General features: G+C 36.0%; 1 protein-coding gene across 1 annotated transcript; it reads right to left on the bottom strand.

Annotated features, from left to right (window-relative positions):
- Positions 1-160: 160 nt before the first annotated feature.
- LOC131313704 (protein DETOXIFICATION 40-like) lies at positions 161-13,962 on the bottom strand. The gene is made up of 7 exons (XM_058342153.1): positions 13,370-13,962; positions 11,060-11,691; positions 9,338-9,394; positions 8,093-8,331; positions 2,119-2,237; positions 1,373-1,459; positions 161-433 (listed from the first exon to the last, which is right to left on the bottom strand). The coding sequence occupies exons 1-7, from the start codon at positions 13,721-13,723 to the stop codon at positions 362-364; spliced, it is 1,560 nt and encodes a 519-aa protein (XP_058198136.1). The 5' UTR covers positions 13,724-13,962; the 3' UTR covers positions 161-361.
- Positions 13,963-14,485: the final 523 nt, after the last annotated feature.

Raw genomic sequence — 14,485 nt, 5'->3', positions numbered from 1 at the left:
CCATGTTGAGCCATTATGATAAACAAATCACAATCAACAAATCAGAAAAAGAGGGAATGTTTTGTGATTTCTATCAGGTGTTCTTGTGTCAAATTTGATTTTCTTGTCATCTTTTTTCACTTTGTGTACTGTTGAGGGTCCAAAAAAATCACACCAGGGATAAGAACAAACACTTCCTGTGCAAGCACATTACGAAAATACCGAAAATTGTAATGAAAGTACAACATTTCTGTAGAGATAATCTCTGACTGGACAAAAACATAATGGGAAGCTGATGAATTTGGTAATTTGTAGCAAATGCTGATGAGGATGACCCCTCATTCATAGATAAATATCGATGGGATGATCCAAATTCTGGTCCTCAACTTGCCAAAAGAGGCTCCTTCTCCTTCGTGTCTTTCCATTTATCCAACCGGTCCATCGCTTTCTCAACCTGGAATCCAAAAATTTATGCGAACACTCTAGCGTGTGAGATTGTTTCTGAAGATGCAACTGGGTTTTTTTGACGAGAGGGTTCACATAGGCCATACCCATGAGTTTTCATGACAAAACGAATTTTCGAAGCACAATTCCTTTTACTTGGGTATAAAAGCGAAAGTTGAAAGAAATGGTTCCACAAAAATAGTGTTCAAATCAAATGATGGAATTTAAAGCAGATAAAAAAAAAAATTGGTGGAATTTAAGTTCGTGGTACTAAGGCAATCCTTTTCGATATGTGGGTGTGCATTTATAGGTATGTCTATACACACACAGTAACGTATATATCTCTCCAGCTTGCACATTGGTGGGTTGTGGTGCTTGACTACCGTCCTATGGGTAGAGGTGACTCCGAAAGGTTGTCACAGTGAGTTTGACTCCTTCAATAGTACTCCCTCCGTCCCGCAATGTTTGGCACTTTTGGGAAATCCAACTTTTAAGAGAAAAAATTTGATGTACAATTAATGAGCAAACTTTCCAATGTTACCCATGTGTACTTTCACAACTTTTGTCATAAAAATAAATACTTTCACAACTATTTTTCAAATTGGGTGTCAGATGCCAAAGGTTTTGGCGCTGATTTGTGGCTCTCAAATTGAAAATTGAATGGAAAGTGTACTGCATGGGTAATCAAAAGTGAACTTTCGTTTGAATTGATTGTTGTCTAGTGTAATCAAAAGTGAACTTTCGTTTGAATTGATTGTTGTCTAGTGTGCAAAGGATAAGGGTAAATTGGGAAGTTGTCCTAACTTTTCTATTGACTTTTGAAATTAGCCAAATATTATGGGACAAAGTAAAGCATAAAAGTGCCAAACATTGCAGGACAGAGGGAGTATATATTTACACTTTGTCGATGCGAACAGATTAATGTTGAATGATATTATTTTATTTTTACCTCTTTATTCCAGTTGGTTCGAAAAGTTACCCACAGTAAGATGATAGTCTGGATCACAGTGCCCCCCATCATACCTGACCATATGCCCTGTAGAAAAAGCAGAGACTTAAATTATTTTACATTTTTGATTATTCAGCATTATATTGCCAGGTCCATATATGCTATATGTGATTTCATAAATGTGACAGGTCCACCAATAAATAACGAAGATGAAGATGATCAATAAATACAAGTGGTTGTTCCACTTGCTTGATCTCTATCTTCTTATATAGTAGCACTAGAAAATTTAGTACTCCCTCCGTCCCTTATTTTGTGTCCAGTATTTTATTTTGGGCTGTTCCTTAATAAGTGTCCATTTTGTAAAGTTAGTAGATAAAAATTAGTGTATTATCTATTTTGTCCTTAAAAGTAGATTCCATTTTGAAAAGTGAGTAAAAGTGTAATGATGATGGGTAAGTAGGGAAAGTGGAGGAAAAAGTTGATGTGAAAGGTATAATGATGATGTCTTTTTAATAAGTTGGAGTTACGAAGCAGGACACTTAAAAAGGAACGGAGGGAGTAGTAAGAAAATACAGCTTGAGTAATAAAATACGCAAGTAGAGCGGAGTGCAGTTGGTGTCTCCATTATACTCTCATACATATGGATAGAGTTCGATTCCCGTGAATATCCATCCCCGCCCCAATTCTTCTAATATAAAGTAGATTATGATTAGATAAAATAATAATAATAATAATAATAATACTACCTTAGCACCAAGGTTGAAATGGAAGCCGAGGAGTACACCCAATGGAATTCCAACCGCGTAATAGCATCCAACATTTACGTACGCAACAAATGTTTGCCATCCACATCCAACAGCGACACCTTCAATCATTAATGCATAGAAGAAAACAACATCATTCTTTATTGTTATCATTAAGAGAGAGAGGGAGAGCCCATCAAGTAATTTGGTCGAATGGAAAAAAGAGCTTCTTGGCAAAAATTATTATACTGAATCAATAATTCATAAAAATTAAATATAAGACTAACAAAAGTAGAAAAAAAATTGAATCAAAAAAAAAAAAAGAAAAAAGAAAAAAGAAAAAGCTAACTAGAACAACACCTTACTTAGTAAAGAGCTAATTTTATGTTGGCTTATCTACTTTTTTAGTTCTCATAAAATAGGTTCGATTTCAATTTCGTCTTCACAAAATTTTTGATTTCAATTTTACCCTTATAGTTTGTACCTTGATTTCAATGTCACCCTTTCAGTTAAACTTAGACGGAAAACGCCTAATGGCTAACGATTTGGTGATTGTGGGACCTTCTTTAGACGGCACAGCACAAGGCCCTACATCTCTTTCGCTTTCTCGTTCCCACTTCCCTCATCTGTAAATCGTTTCCCTCCAAACCCTAAAACCTAAATTCCCAAAATCAGGGGTGAATCAAGTAGTGGCGCCAAGTTCGATGGAAAATCTGATGAGAAATTGGGTTCGTATGGAAGACTGAGAATGGCGGATCGTGTAAAGATGACTTTTCTGTCGTCTCAATTTAAGAAGTTCACGGATCAGATTAAATTACTTGTCTTTCACTTGAATTTCAACTGCATGTCTCGGTTTATTTGCCTGGGCTTTGGTTTCTTTGACCTTCATTGAGTTTGTCTCATGCATTTGTTCACTTCTCGATTGATAAAGATTCTCAATCTCCCGCGATATGTGTGCACTTCATGATCATAGTGATGCTTTCCAGTTTTTTCCCCTTGCCCGTCTGTGACACGGAGTATTTATCTGAGATTAGGGGAGATGAGATTAGATTTGGGGCAGAAGAGATTTGGGCACCTGATTTTGGAGATTTACGTTTTAGGGTTTGGAGGGAAACGATTGATAAAGCCATCTCCATTTTTGGGAGAAATTGTTTCTGGGTTTTGAAATTAATTTAGTCAATGGTTTTATGGTACGAATACCAGGTTTGTTCCCATTTTGAGAGAGGTTTTTTTGTCTGGATTTTGAGATGTGATTGGTCATAGTTTCTGTAGGAAAGATCTTCAACGATTATGAATTTGTCTTTTTTTTGGGGCGAATTTACTTCTGTGTTTTGAAATGAAATTGGTTGGTTTTGTTTCCAGGAAAGATTTTCAAATTAGTAGTATGAATCTCCGTTTTTCTTTTTTGGGAAGAATTTTTTCTGGTTTGCAATATATACTGTATATTGTAATGGTTTGATTCAGGAAACTTATTTTGGGAGTTCATTATTATTGGGAAGGAGAGATTTTTCAGTGCCGGGAATCCGTTGGGGGCGTTTAAGCCGTCCGATGCACTTTTGGACAGTTCGTATTGAAGCTCTCTCTCTTCTCTCATCCCAACACTTTTTCTCTCATTTTTTCTCTCTTCAAATCTGAGCTATTCAAACACGTAATGTACGGCTCGAATGTATGAACGGGTATCACATAGTACCCGCTTGGCACTGAAAAATTTTCCATGGGGAAGAGACGTGGGGCCTAGTGATGTGCTATCTAAAAAGGAGGTCCCACATATCACCAAACTGTTAGGCCCTGTTCCAGAACGGGTTTTAAGTCCTTATTTTTTAAGAAGGCAATTTCAAGCTCAAAAATTATAGGCTTATTGAAATCTAAAAATATGCAATATTGATCTTGTTTGATAGATCTCATTGAGATCTTTAATACGATGCAAAAAAAATTGCAAAATTATTTTTCATTTACATTATTTTTGAGTTTGAAAATGTGAAATAAGTACTTATTTTTTAAGAAGGTGTTCTAAAACGGGGCCTTATAGTCTGTTAGGCATTTTTCGTCCAAGTTTGACGGAAAAGGTGATATTGAAATCTGAGTTACAAGCTATAAAGATAAAATTGAAATAAAAAATTTTGAGAGGACAAAATTAAAATTGAACTTATTTTGTAAGGACCAAAAAAGTAGATAAGCCTTTTACGTTCTAAAAATATTCACGGGCACTAGTGCAGTTTCTTAGGGTGTAAACTGAAAGGAAACATTTGTGCGTAGTGATATATGATTGCAATTGTAGAAAATACTGTAATATTGGTGGAGCACTACTCATGGTGCCTTCTTTTAAGGCAGTTCCTGAATTGTACTTTCGTCTCCTAATGATAGAGCCCATGATGGGGAGGGGCACATTGTCAAACAAAAGAGAATCCCTGGGTATAGGCATTTGATTGGAAAAAGTAACCATCATTGAAGGCCCGGGAACGGTTCAAACTAGAGGTGTCAAATGGACCGTGCGGGCACCACACGACACGGGCACGGCACGTCACAGGCACGGTATTGACTTGGCACGGCACGACACAGCACAATTGTACTGGGCCCGGGGCACGGGCACGGAAGTGAGCGGCACGGCACGGGCATGGCACGAAAGTTGCACGACACGGGCACGGGAACGAAAAGTGGACAGGAACGGCACGGTTCTAGTAAGGCACGGGCACAGGCACGACATGGGCACGGCACGAGGCACGGGAAAAAAAATTAAATAAGCCAAATGGCTTTTTTTTTTAAATTTTTAAAAAATTAAACAATTTCTATTCCGTTAAAAATATTTGTTTACCTTTTTTTTAAAGGTAAACATCTAAGATATTTAATTTTTTTTTAAAAATAATTTATTAAAAAATTATGTTTTTAAAAAATCATTTTTTTACTTTTAAAAAACTATCAAATTTTATTCGGTAAAAATATTTTTTTTTATTTTTGTTAGTAAAATTAAATAGGCTTTGGACCTTTGGTTTGCAAATTTAACATTACAATACAAGATAACAAGTAAAATTAAAAAAATTTATCAAAATATTTATGGTGCAAGAGTAATTTAATATGAAACCAAATGTTAGGGCAGACTAAAACGACATGACTTAAAACGGCACGGCCCGGTCCAATTCGACACGACACGATTAAGTAAATAGGCCTGCACATCTTGACCCGATTGAAAAAGGCATGGCACGACATGATTTAAGAACACGGGCCGGCACGACACGACACGATTTAAGAAAACGGACCGGCACGACATGACACGATTGAAAATGGCACGACACGACACGATTTAAGAAAATTGGCCGGCACGACATGACACGATTTCAGAAATGGATCGGCATGACACGACACGATTGACAAATGGCACGGCATGGCACGACATGATTGACAAACGGCACGGCACGACACGACACGACACGATTTAAGTAAATAAAATAAACGGGCTGGCATGGCAAGACATGAAGCACGGTTAACACGAAGTTAAACGTGTCGTGTCGGGCATTTGACACCTCTAGTTCAAACTGGATGGAAAGAATTTTAACCATGTTGAAAATATATTAAAAAAAAAATTCACATTGAAAATCAAGTTGGATATCGTTTGATATGATTTTGAAATACATACATTGTTTAAAAAGAGAAATGACAATGCCAAACCTGTTTTTATTGGTGCCAAAATTCTAGTCCATAAAAGTCTTATACATTGCAAATGGTACAAGTTTTTTGTGCACTAGAATTTTGACATCAACAAAAACAGTTTTGGCACCAGCAAAAACGGTTCTGGCATTATCATTTCCCTTAAAAAGAAGTGCGCAACATAGTATTACGACCCATTTGATACAATCATTTGAAGCTTAATGCATTTTGAAATCATATACTTCTTCCGTCCGGATTTAATTGTCCCTATTTCTATTCTAACTGACTAAAAAATGGGTTATATCTTTGAATCTATAATGAATTTCATATCGAATATAGATCTTGTTTGATAGATCTCGATTAGTTCTATAATACAATATTTTCGAAATCATGTAAAACATTATAAATTAAAAAATATAATCGATTGAAAAATAGCACGAACTTAAAAAAAAAGACTATTAAATCTGGACGGATGGAGTAAAACGGTATTCGATCAACTTGATTTTTGACGTGGCCAATATTTTCAACATGCTATACAAAGTGAACGGTTTCTGATAATTATTGTGAGCCCAAAAAAGGTCCACAAACGGCCCAAACTGAACAAAAATTTGGATGGAAGGAAACTGGATGGGAGCCTCCCACCATTTTTTTTATCATTCCTCCCCCACCATTCTCAATAAAGAAATACTATAAAAAGAGTACTGTTTTAATGAGAAAACCATTACTTTTGTACTAACTTTAGCACTTCAAGTTTAGAAGCAGTTTGATGTCACAGCACTGAGATCTTTACATTAATCTCAATCATGACATAAATTCATTGCAAAGGTTTTCTTTGTCTTTTGAAATTAAGTTAAGTGAAAATTAGAACAGTTGTTGGGTTGATATTCAGAGTAGAGAGGGGATCTCTTTATGGAGTAAAATGGAGCAACACAGAGGGCTATCTAATCATATACTCTGATAGTACTAATCATCACAGGTTTTTAAATTTTCAAATTACCCTAATACTATTATCTCCCAATTCCCAATAGTTTTTCTCATAAGAAACCTATAAACTTCATGATATTTCAATCAGATACATAAAGTTGTCTAACATTTTTAGATTGGGCTCTCAGTACCGTCGCATCTGTCAAATTGCTATCATAAATTATTAGATGGCTCTTAATCCGTTGACATTGACGGTAAAATGATTACATGAACTGATGAATGTGTACACACATAATGATTTGATCAGAGAGAAAATAAAATAAGGGGAAAGACTCCAACTTCCATTAAATGATTGATTAGTAGAACAATTTAGATAATTCAACTTCACCCATTGGTCAGTTTTGTCTTTAACAAATATACTACCACGTCATTATCCCCCTCCCATGTTAGAAATATCCAACTTGATCACTGATAATTGTAACTTTTTTTTAACCATTTAAATGCAATCAGATCCACCAACTAATTTTGTCTTTTTTCTTTATAACTCAACGTCTGGGTCAACTTACGTGCACCACGACTAATACTGGGAGCTCAATCTCATCGTCCACCTGTAGAAAGTCTAATTAAAATCGGAGCTAAACTCCATATGAACCGGCCTGAAAGGAGCTTAAATTTCTTCAATTTTTTCAACTCATATCTTTCCTATGTGGACAAAGACCCTAAAACTGAATTGCTATTATCTTTCTGAATTTTTTGCTTATATTATTTTTTCTTTCTATGAGTAAAATCCAACTTGATAACTGGTAAGTCTAGTTTCTTTTATAGAGACAGTTAACCATTTTTAAATGCCATTAGATCCACGAACTCATTTTGTCTTTCTCTTCAATAATTTGTTTTACTTTAATGTGTTCAACTCAAACACTCAAGACGAGGAAATATTGAATTCAGATGCCCATCATATATTGAATGAAGGGAACTCTTTCCTAGCGTCCGGTCATTGAGTAAGAGTAGGGCCCGGGGGCTATATACGACTACGAAATGCCAGTTTACTAGGAATTACTACATGAAACGAGGATTGTAAGTTTAGCCCAACGACATGGAGAGGGCATAAGTGGCTAATGAAGAGGTCTTAAGTTTGAGCAAGAATAGCAAGCTATATTCGGCATCTTGTTGTAATCTAACTTATTGGTTCCGTTTCTCTAAGGGAAATAAGTACTTATATTTTTTGAATTAAAGTTGATATATTGTGAGAGAATGACCTGTCTCGTAAAACAAAAAATAAATACTTAAAAAGTAAGAATTTTAACGGAATGTGAGGCCACCATTAGCGCTACCTATAATGAGAAAGTGTAAAACATATTTGCAAAAAAAAATCCACTATCCAATATTCGAAAATTAAACTCATACGTACCAGATAAAACAGGTTGGACGCCATTAAGTACGATGGCAGCAGCCAAGTAGGGTGCAAGTTCGGAGACGGCTTCGGCGACGGTTTCGCCGCTGGTGAAGATGTAGCTGATGACGTGGCGCAAAGCGAGCACCACCAGGGCCAAGATGACAGCGATGACGAAAGAGCACGAGTTCACTATCACAACCGAAAACGCGGCTGATTTAGGGTGTTTTGCTCCCAGCTCATTGCTCACTCTCACACTGCATGTCATCGTAACATCATCATTAATTGGATTAGGTTTTCCGAAATGTGTGCACATTCATTTTCACATACACGCATGAATATATATATATATATATATATATATATATATATATATATATATATATATATATATATATATATATATATATATATATATATATATAAAAGGTCGGTTCAAGGGACAAAACATTGAACACAAAACTATTCGGAGCTCCATGCGAATAATCAGAGCCGCTCAATTTCTTTAAAACATGTTTTTAAGGGGTTCTGTAAAAAATTAAGGCCCTATTCCAAAATTCGATTTAAGTACTTATTTTTTAAGAAGACAATTTCAAACTTAAAAATAATATGTTTACACAAATAATTTTTCTAACAATATGGATCTTGTTTGATAGATCTCATTGAGATCTTTTAAACAGTACCAAAAAATCGAAAAATCATTTTTCATTTACATTATTTTTGAGTTTAAAAATGTGAAATAAGTACTTATTTTTTAAGAAGGTGTTGTAGAACGGACTCTAAGTCATTTGAATAAAAGTAAGGACTTGTACATATATGTATATATGTGTGTGTGTAAATTTATAAGGCTAAGTATGGCATTATTTTTTTATTTTTTATTTTTTGTCTTTTTCAACTTTTCTTAGTTTTGCATTGAATTTTTTGATTAACCATTCGTCTTGATTGATGAGAGAAATTTAGAAGGTTAAAAATTGTGACCAAATATTTCAAAAGTTCACTAAGGGAGTACATTTTATTTTTACTTTCTGACAGTTTTTCAAGTTCAGTTATATTTTTCTATTTTTTTTATTCTTCTGGTTGAGATGAATCTAAAAAGTCCAATATACTTGGATAAGAAAAAATAAAAAAAAATCACTAACAACAAAGAAATAAGTTACTCCATAATAAAATAAGTTAAATTAGTCCAAACTCCACCACATTCCACGAATATTTGTTCTTGAAAACCTTTACCTAAAAAGAAATAAGAAATAAAAAAAAACATACCTTGCAGCTGCATTGAACCCCATAGAGATCATGTACACCCAGCCACTAATTGTCATGCTGCATTTGAAACCCATGATCAGTAACAAAGCCTAATGCAAGGAGAAATACATTAATTTAATATCAATAATACCACAATCACACAAAAACAACAAATCCGACCACAGACACACGTTCGTGGTCGGATCGGCGTCTCTAATAGCTAATACTTTTCGTTTCATATCGTGTTAATTATTCACGCCACGTGTTCACAAAGTGAAATATACAAATACAAATACAAACACATTTTTAGATAGGAGATGGCACGCCTACAATTTGGCCGTGGAGTCCGGCCATTTTCGAACTCACGGTGGCTTCACTACAATGATTGGATTCGTTCATATTGTAGTCCTCGTCGAATAAAACAATGCTGTAAAAAAAATCATCTCCTTTTTGATATCGATCACTCCTCATTTATTAGTACATAGATGAAAAGCCCTAGTAGAATGGACCGACAACCGACCGGTCTCATTTTTATTAGGTTTGAGTAAAAGACAATGTGAATGTTAGTTGTGGAAAGACAAACAAGCAGAGATATGTAGGGCTTGAAGAAAGGCCCTTCAAATAGGAACCATATACTATAAATTAACTTTGTCCAAAAGAATCTGCTCGATCCCATCCATCCACATTTGTGTGGACTTTGGCCCTTGGTTTTTTGTTTTTTCCCACGATATTGATCGAACACAAGTTAACATTGATGTGATGAGTCCATTGTACGTACCCCGTGATTGGACTTCATTCCTTTTTATATTTTACCCCTTTGTGCTTCATTGATGAGAAGGGAGATTTGATGATATATGGAGGACCACCCAAATTGCTGCTCTGTCCCCCATGTGATATCATTCTTCCCATGTACACTAGTTTTGGATTAATATTCACAAGACTTGCATAAGAGTTTTAGTAATACAATCTAGTATTATCTAGAAGACGTACAACAAATGTATACTCCATATGTTGGTAGTGATATAGGAGTAGTACGGTTAGCTAATACTGTGTTTGGATGAGTTTTTGAAAAAAATTGGGTTTAGTTTTTGAGGTAATGAGTGAAAAGAGAAATTAGGATAACAATTGGAGATAGGAATAATGAGTGGTGAGAGAAATGAGAATAATGATCGGAGATAAGAGTAATAAGTACTACAAAGAGAAATGAGAGGTAGGGGTAATGATCAATGTTTTTTGAGTTAGGAATTTTTTTTTGCCAAAAACTTGATCCAAACAAGGCAACATTCCTAATCAGTAAATCTGAAATTTCATTAATTTATGTTACCATGTTTGATACCCAGATTAGAGGTTATGGGACAAAACTAAATCAAAATAGGATCAACAAGTGTCAACGTTCCTTTCAATTGGTGAATAGACCCGTCGTCTATGACCGAATCAGAAAGAAAATTAGTCGAGAAACATGTAACATGGTCCGGCCCATTTTTTACCGTTCAAAATAAAAATATTAAAAACTATAATTAGGTTCTTATGTTGCCTCCCTCGACACCCAGACTCCGCACATTAATGGGCCCAAATAAATGTTGTAAGATAGTACTACACAGTCACTACACGCTCCCTGTTAGACGTGTACTATACCTTTTTAATAGCTCAAGTGTCTGAACCAGCTTATACGTACCTCAACTGATAGGAAGAGCGTCCAATGAATAACTGATTTCCTTTTAACAATATGGAGTTCTTACTTACCAAACAGAGAGAGCGTCCAGGGCAAGCTCAGGATTTTCTAGCAACCCAGCAATCAACACCAAAATCTGAAAATACCAAGTCTCCAAACACAACATCACCCCGGACGCAGTCGAAAGCTTCAAGAAATCCCACAACCCAGAAAAAGCCTGCACACTAAAACCCGTCCATGTGTCCTTACACCGACGGCTCGTCAGTATATACACGAATTGCGCCACCACCACGACCCACCACGAAAAACTCAACATCAACGAAGCACCCAATAGCCCCCAGCCCAGATAGTACACCACCACCCACGTGGCCAGGATGTGGAACACGAGGGTGACGGCGGATATGATGGCGCTGGGTGCCACAATGCTTTGGGCTTGGAGAAACTTTTGGATAGGGAAATTGGCGGCGTAAGCGAAGATTTGGGGGATGAGACCATAGACGAATATGGAGGCGGAGGAGGCGATGGAGGAGGATTCGCCGAGTAAGAGCAAGAGGGGTTCGGAGAAAATGTAGATGATGGTGAGGGGGAGGCCGGTGGCCATGAGGAGGATGGTTGATCTTTGCAAGTATATGCCTAGCATTTCGTACTTGTGAGCTCCGTATGCTTGGCCGCATAGGGTTTCCACTGCACTTCCCATTCCAAGCTGCGAAAAAAATAGTAGATTACTTCAGAATGTAATTAATCAAGAAATTCAAATGAAATACAGGAATTGGGTTAATGCTACATAAACAAAATTTAAAAGAAAATGACTCACTACTTCAACAAATGGGGGATCCTGCTGACTCTAATCTCAATCGTCAAAAGGTGTTTTGAATGGTTCAGATTTAAAAAAAATTGTTCCAGAAAAGAGTTCGAATGGGATATATAACACACGTTCTGACCTCAAATTTAAGATCATGGCCAGGATCCCCGGGTTGCTAAAGCTTATTCGGCTTTAAAAGCGAAATAGTAACATTTTTTTTTATGTCTTTATTCAAAAAAAATTTGCATTGGTTAGTTTTTGCATCAAATTTTTGTGACTTATTGATTCGTCTCGGCGAGAGGAATTGAAAAAATAAAAAAATTTGATCGAAACTCATATTTTTTTTCAAAAAGACAAGAATAAGTTAAAAGAAGCTTGCTTAGTGACTGATTTGTCTTTATTCAAAAAATTATGAGTTTCGATCAAATTTTTTTACTTTTTCGATTCTTCTCATCGAGACGAATCAATAAATCACAAAAATTTGACTCAAAACAAACAAATACAAATTTTTTTTTGAATAAGGACAAAAAAATAAATCACTCAAATTTTATTTTTTTTTATAACCAAGGAACAACTCTACAGTCGAGCCATAATTAGATCCAATTGCGTAACCCGAACCTCGGAAAAATTAGCGCGGTCACACAAGTCACGTCCCCCCACTTACTATCCGGATACTCATCGGTGGAAAATCAAACTCCTAAGCAAGTGGAGTTCTTTCAAAATTAGTCACTTAATTTTTTAATTCAAACCCAATTGAATCTTGTGTACGTACAAAGAATCGTCCACACATAATTTGACGCTGAAGGCCAATGACATGTCTACATTTTGCCGGACCATACTATTAATCGTGGAAGTGACATTCTTAGCATTTGGTACTCAATTGATGTTTTTCTGCAGAGAAATACTGTAGTACTTTTGTTGTTTTTATTGTATCATTCGGTAGTACTATCCTTTTTTTTTTTTTCCGAGGGTCAGGGTGTTTGGAAATTCGGGCCAACTTACTTATATTTTAACTAATTTTTTTCTCGGACCTGTCAAAAGTAAACCATTCACGTCAAGACTAACGAATTCATAAAAAAATTCTTTCTTGCGGCTTGATCTCAAGAATCGAATCCTAATCAATTATGTGAAGAGCAAACTCATTAATCAACCCGACTCACCTTGGGATGGTATTTTTTGGTAATTAATAAGCGACCATATTGAGTGTTTCTATTGGAAATGAATGGCCTATAACAGAGAGTATAGATCATTACAGTTACCATGTTTTGAATACTGTATAAATTATCGTTCCTGCAGTGATAAGAAATATGACATTTGAAGTCTATTCTACTAATGCATTAAAAACATATTTAGATGGTACTCAAAACATGATCGCAAAATTTGGTCAATAAAAGTTTTGGTTTTCCTTTTTGATAAGAAAAGAAATTCATTCTATGCGAAACTTATATTTTAAAATCATTTTTAGAAATACATCTTACTAGTAATATATATTTAGAGAGAGAGAGAGAGAGAGAGAGAGAGAGAGAGAGAGAGAGAGAGAGAGAGATGGACGGAGGAGAAGCTTGGGTTATATATATACCATGACACCATAAGCAAAGATTTGGATGCCGTTGTTACCAAGAGAGGCAGCGGCCAGCTCAAGATTCCCTAAGTGTCCGCAGAATATCTGTGTGGCCATAGAAGTAACGTTATTAAGCAAGTAGACCACGATGGCCGGAGCCGCAAGGTTGAAAAGGATGTTTAGTTCTATGGCTGTCGCCCGCCGGAGCCGCCGGAGTTCCGGTAAGCTCGTGTCCGACAGCACTTCTTCCAGCTCCGAGCTCACCGCCTCCGGCTCCGTCGCTTTATTGTTAGTATTGTTGTTGTTACTTGAATTTGATGACGCGGCATGGTTATTCAGCTCGTCACCTTCTTGATGATCAATTGGCTCCATACTCTCTCTCTCTCTCTCTCTCTCTCTCTCTCTGCGTGTGGCGCAAAGGATACCTCCAGGCTATTACATATATACAGCGGGGAGAAGTATAATTAATAGAAGTATACGAAAATGATTTAGAGAAATTAATAAACCGAACCAAACCGAACCAAAGATTGTTAAAGTCTCGGTCAATTGAAGTCGGTTACACAAGTTCGTCTTTATTGTGGTTTGTCAAGAGTACCGTGTTCCGAGATAAGGAAGGCCTTCGCGGTACTCATAGCCATAATTGAATTCATGTCATAAAAATTTAACGGAGTCTTTTACGTGTTGGCTAGCTGTCACCTATTTTACACGTAAGCCTGGTCTCCTCCTTTATTTTGGAGTGGATCAGGATCGTTTGTGTGTTAGATATGACTCTAAGCATGATACAAGCATAGTTTTTGAGTTCCAAGATAATTCTTCATAGTGTATAACATCAACAAAAAATAATACTTCTTTCGTCCCGATTTATTTGTCCTCTTTTTTGACTTATACATGTTCCAAATTGATTGTCCAATTTTAAAATCAATGGTTCAGATTATGTAGATTTTCAAATCAAAGGATTAGATTTGGTTTCCTTAATAAGTTGAAAATTCGGAATCAGACAAACAAATCGGGACAAATGGAGTAGTATATAGTGCTCATTTGGCAGAGATTTAAATAGTGATTATGGTACTATGGACTTGAAATATTCATTCTGTACTCTTACACGTTTTACACGTTATTAAGGTTAATCACCTT

This window comes from Rhododendron vialii, chromosome 13a, assembly GCF_030253575.1.
Source record: "Rhododendron vialii isolate Sample 1 chromosome 13a, ASM3025357v1".
Classification (NCBI taxonomy): domain Eukaryota; kingdom Viridiplantae; phylum Streptophyta; class Magnoliopsida; order Ericales; family Ericaceae; genus Rhododendron; species Rhododendron vialii.
This window is presented reverse-complemented; position numbering and strand designations above follow the sequence as displayed.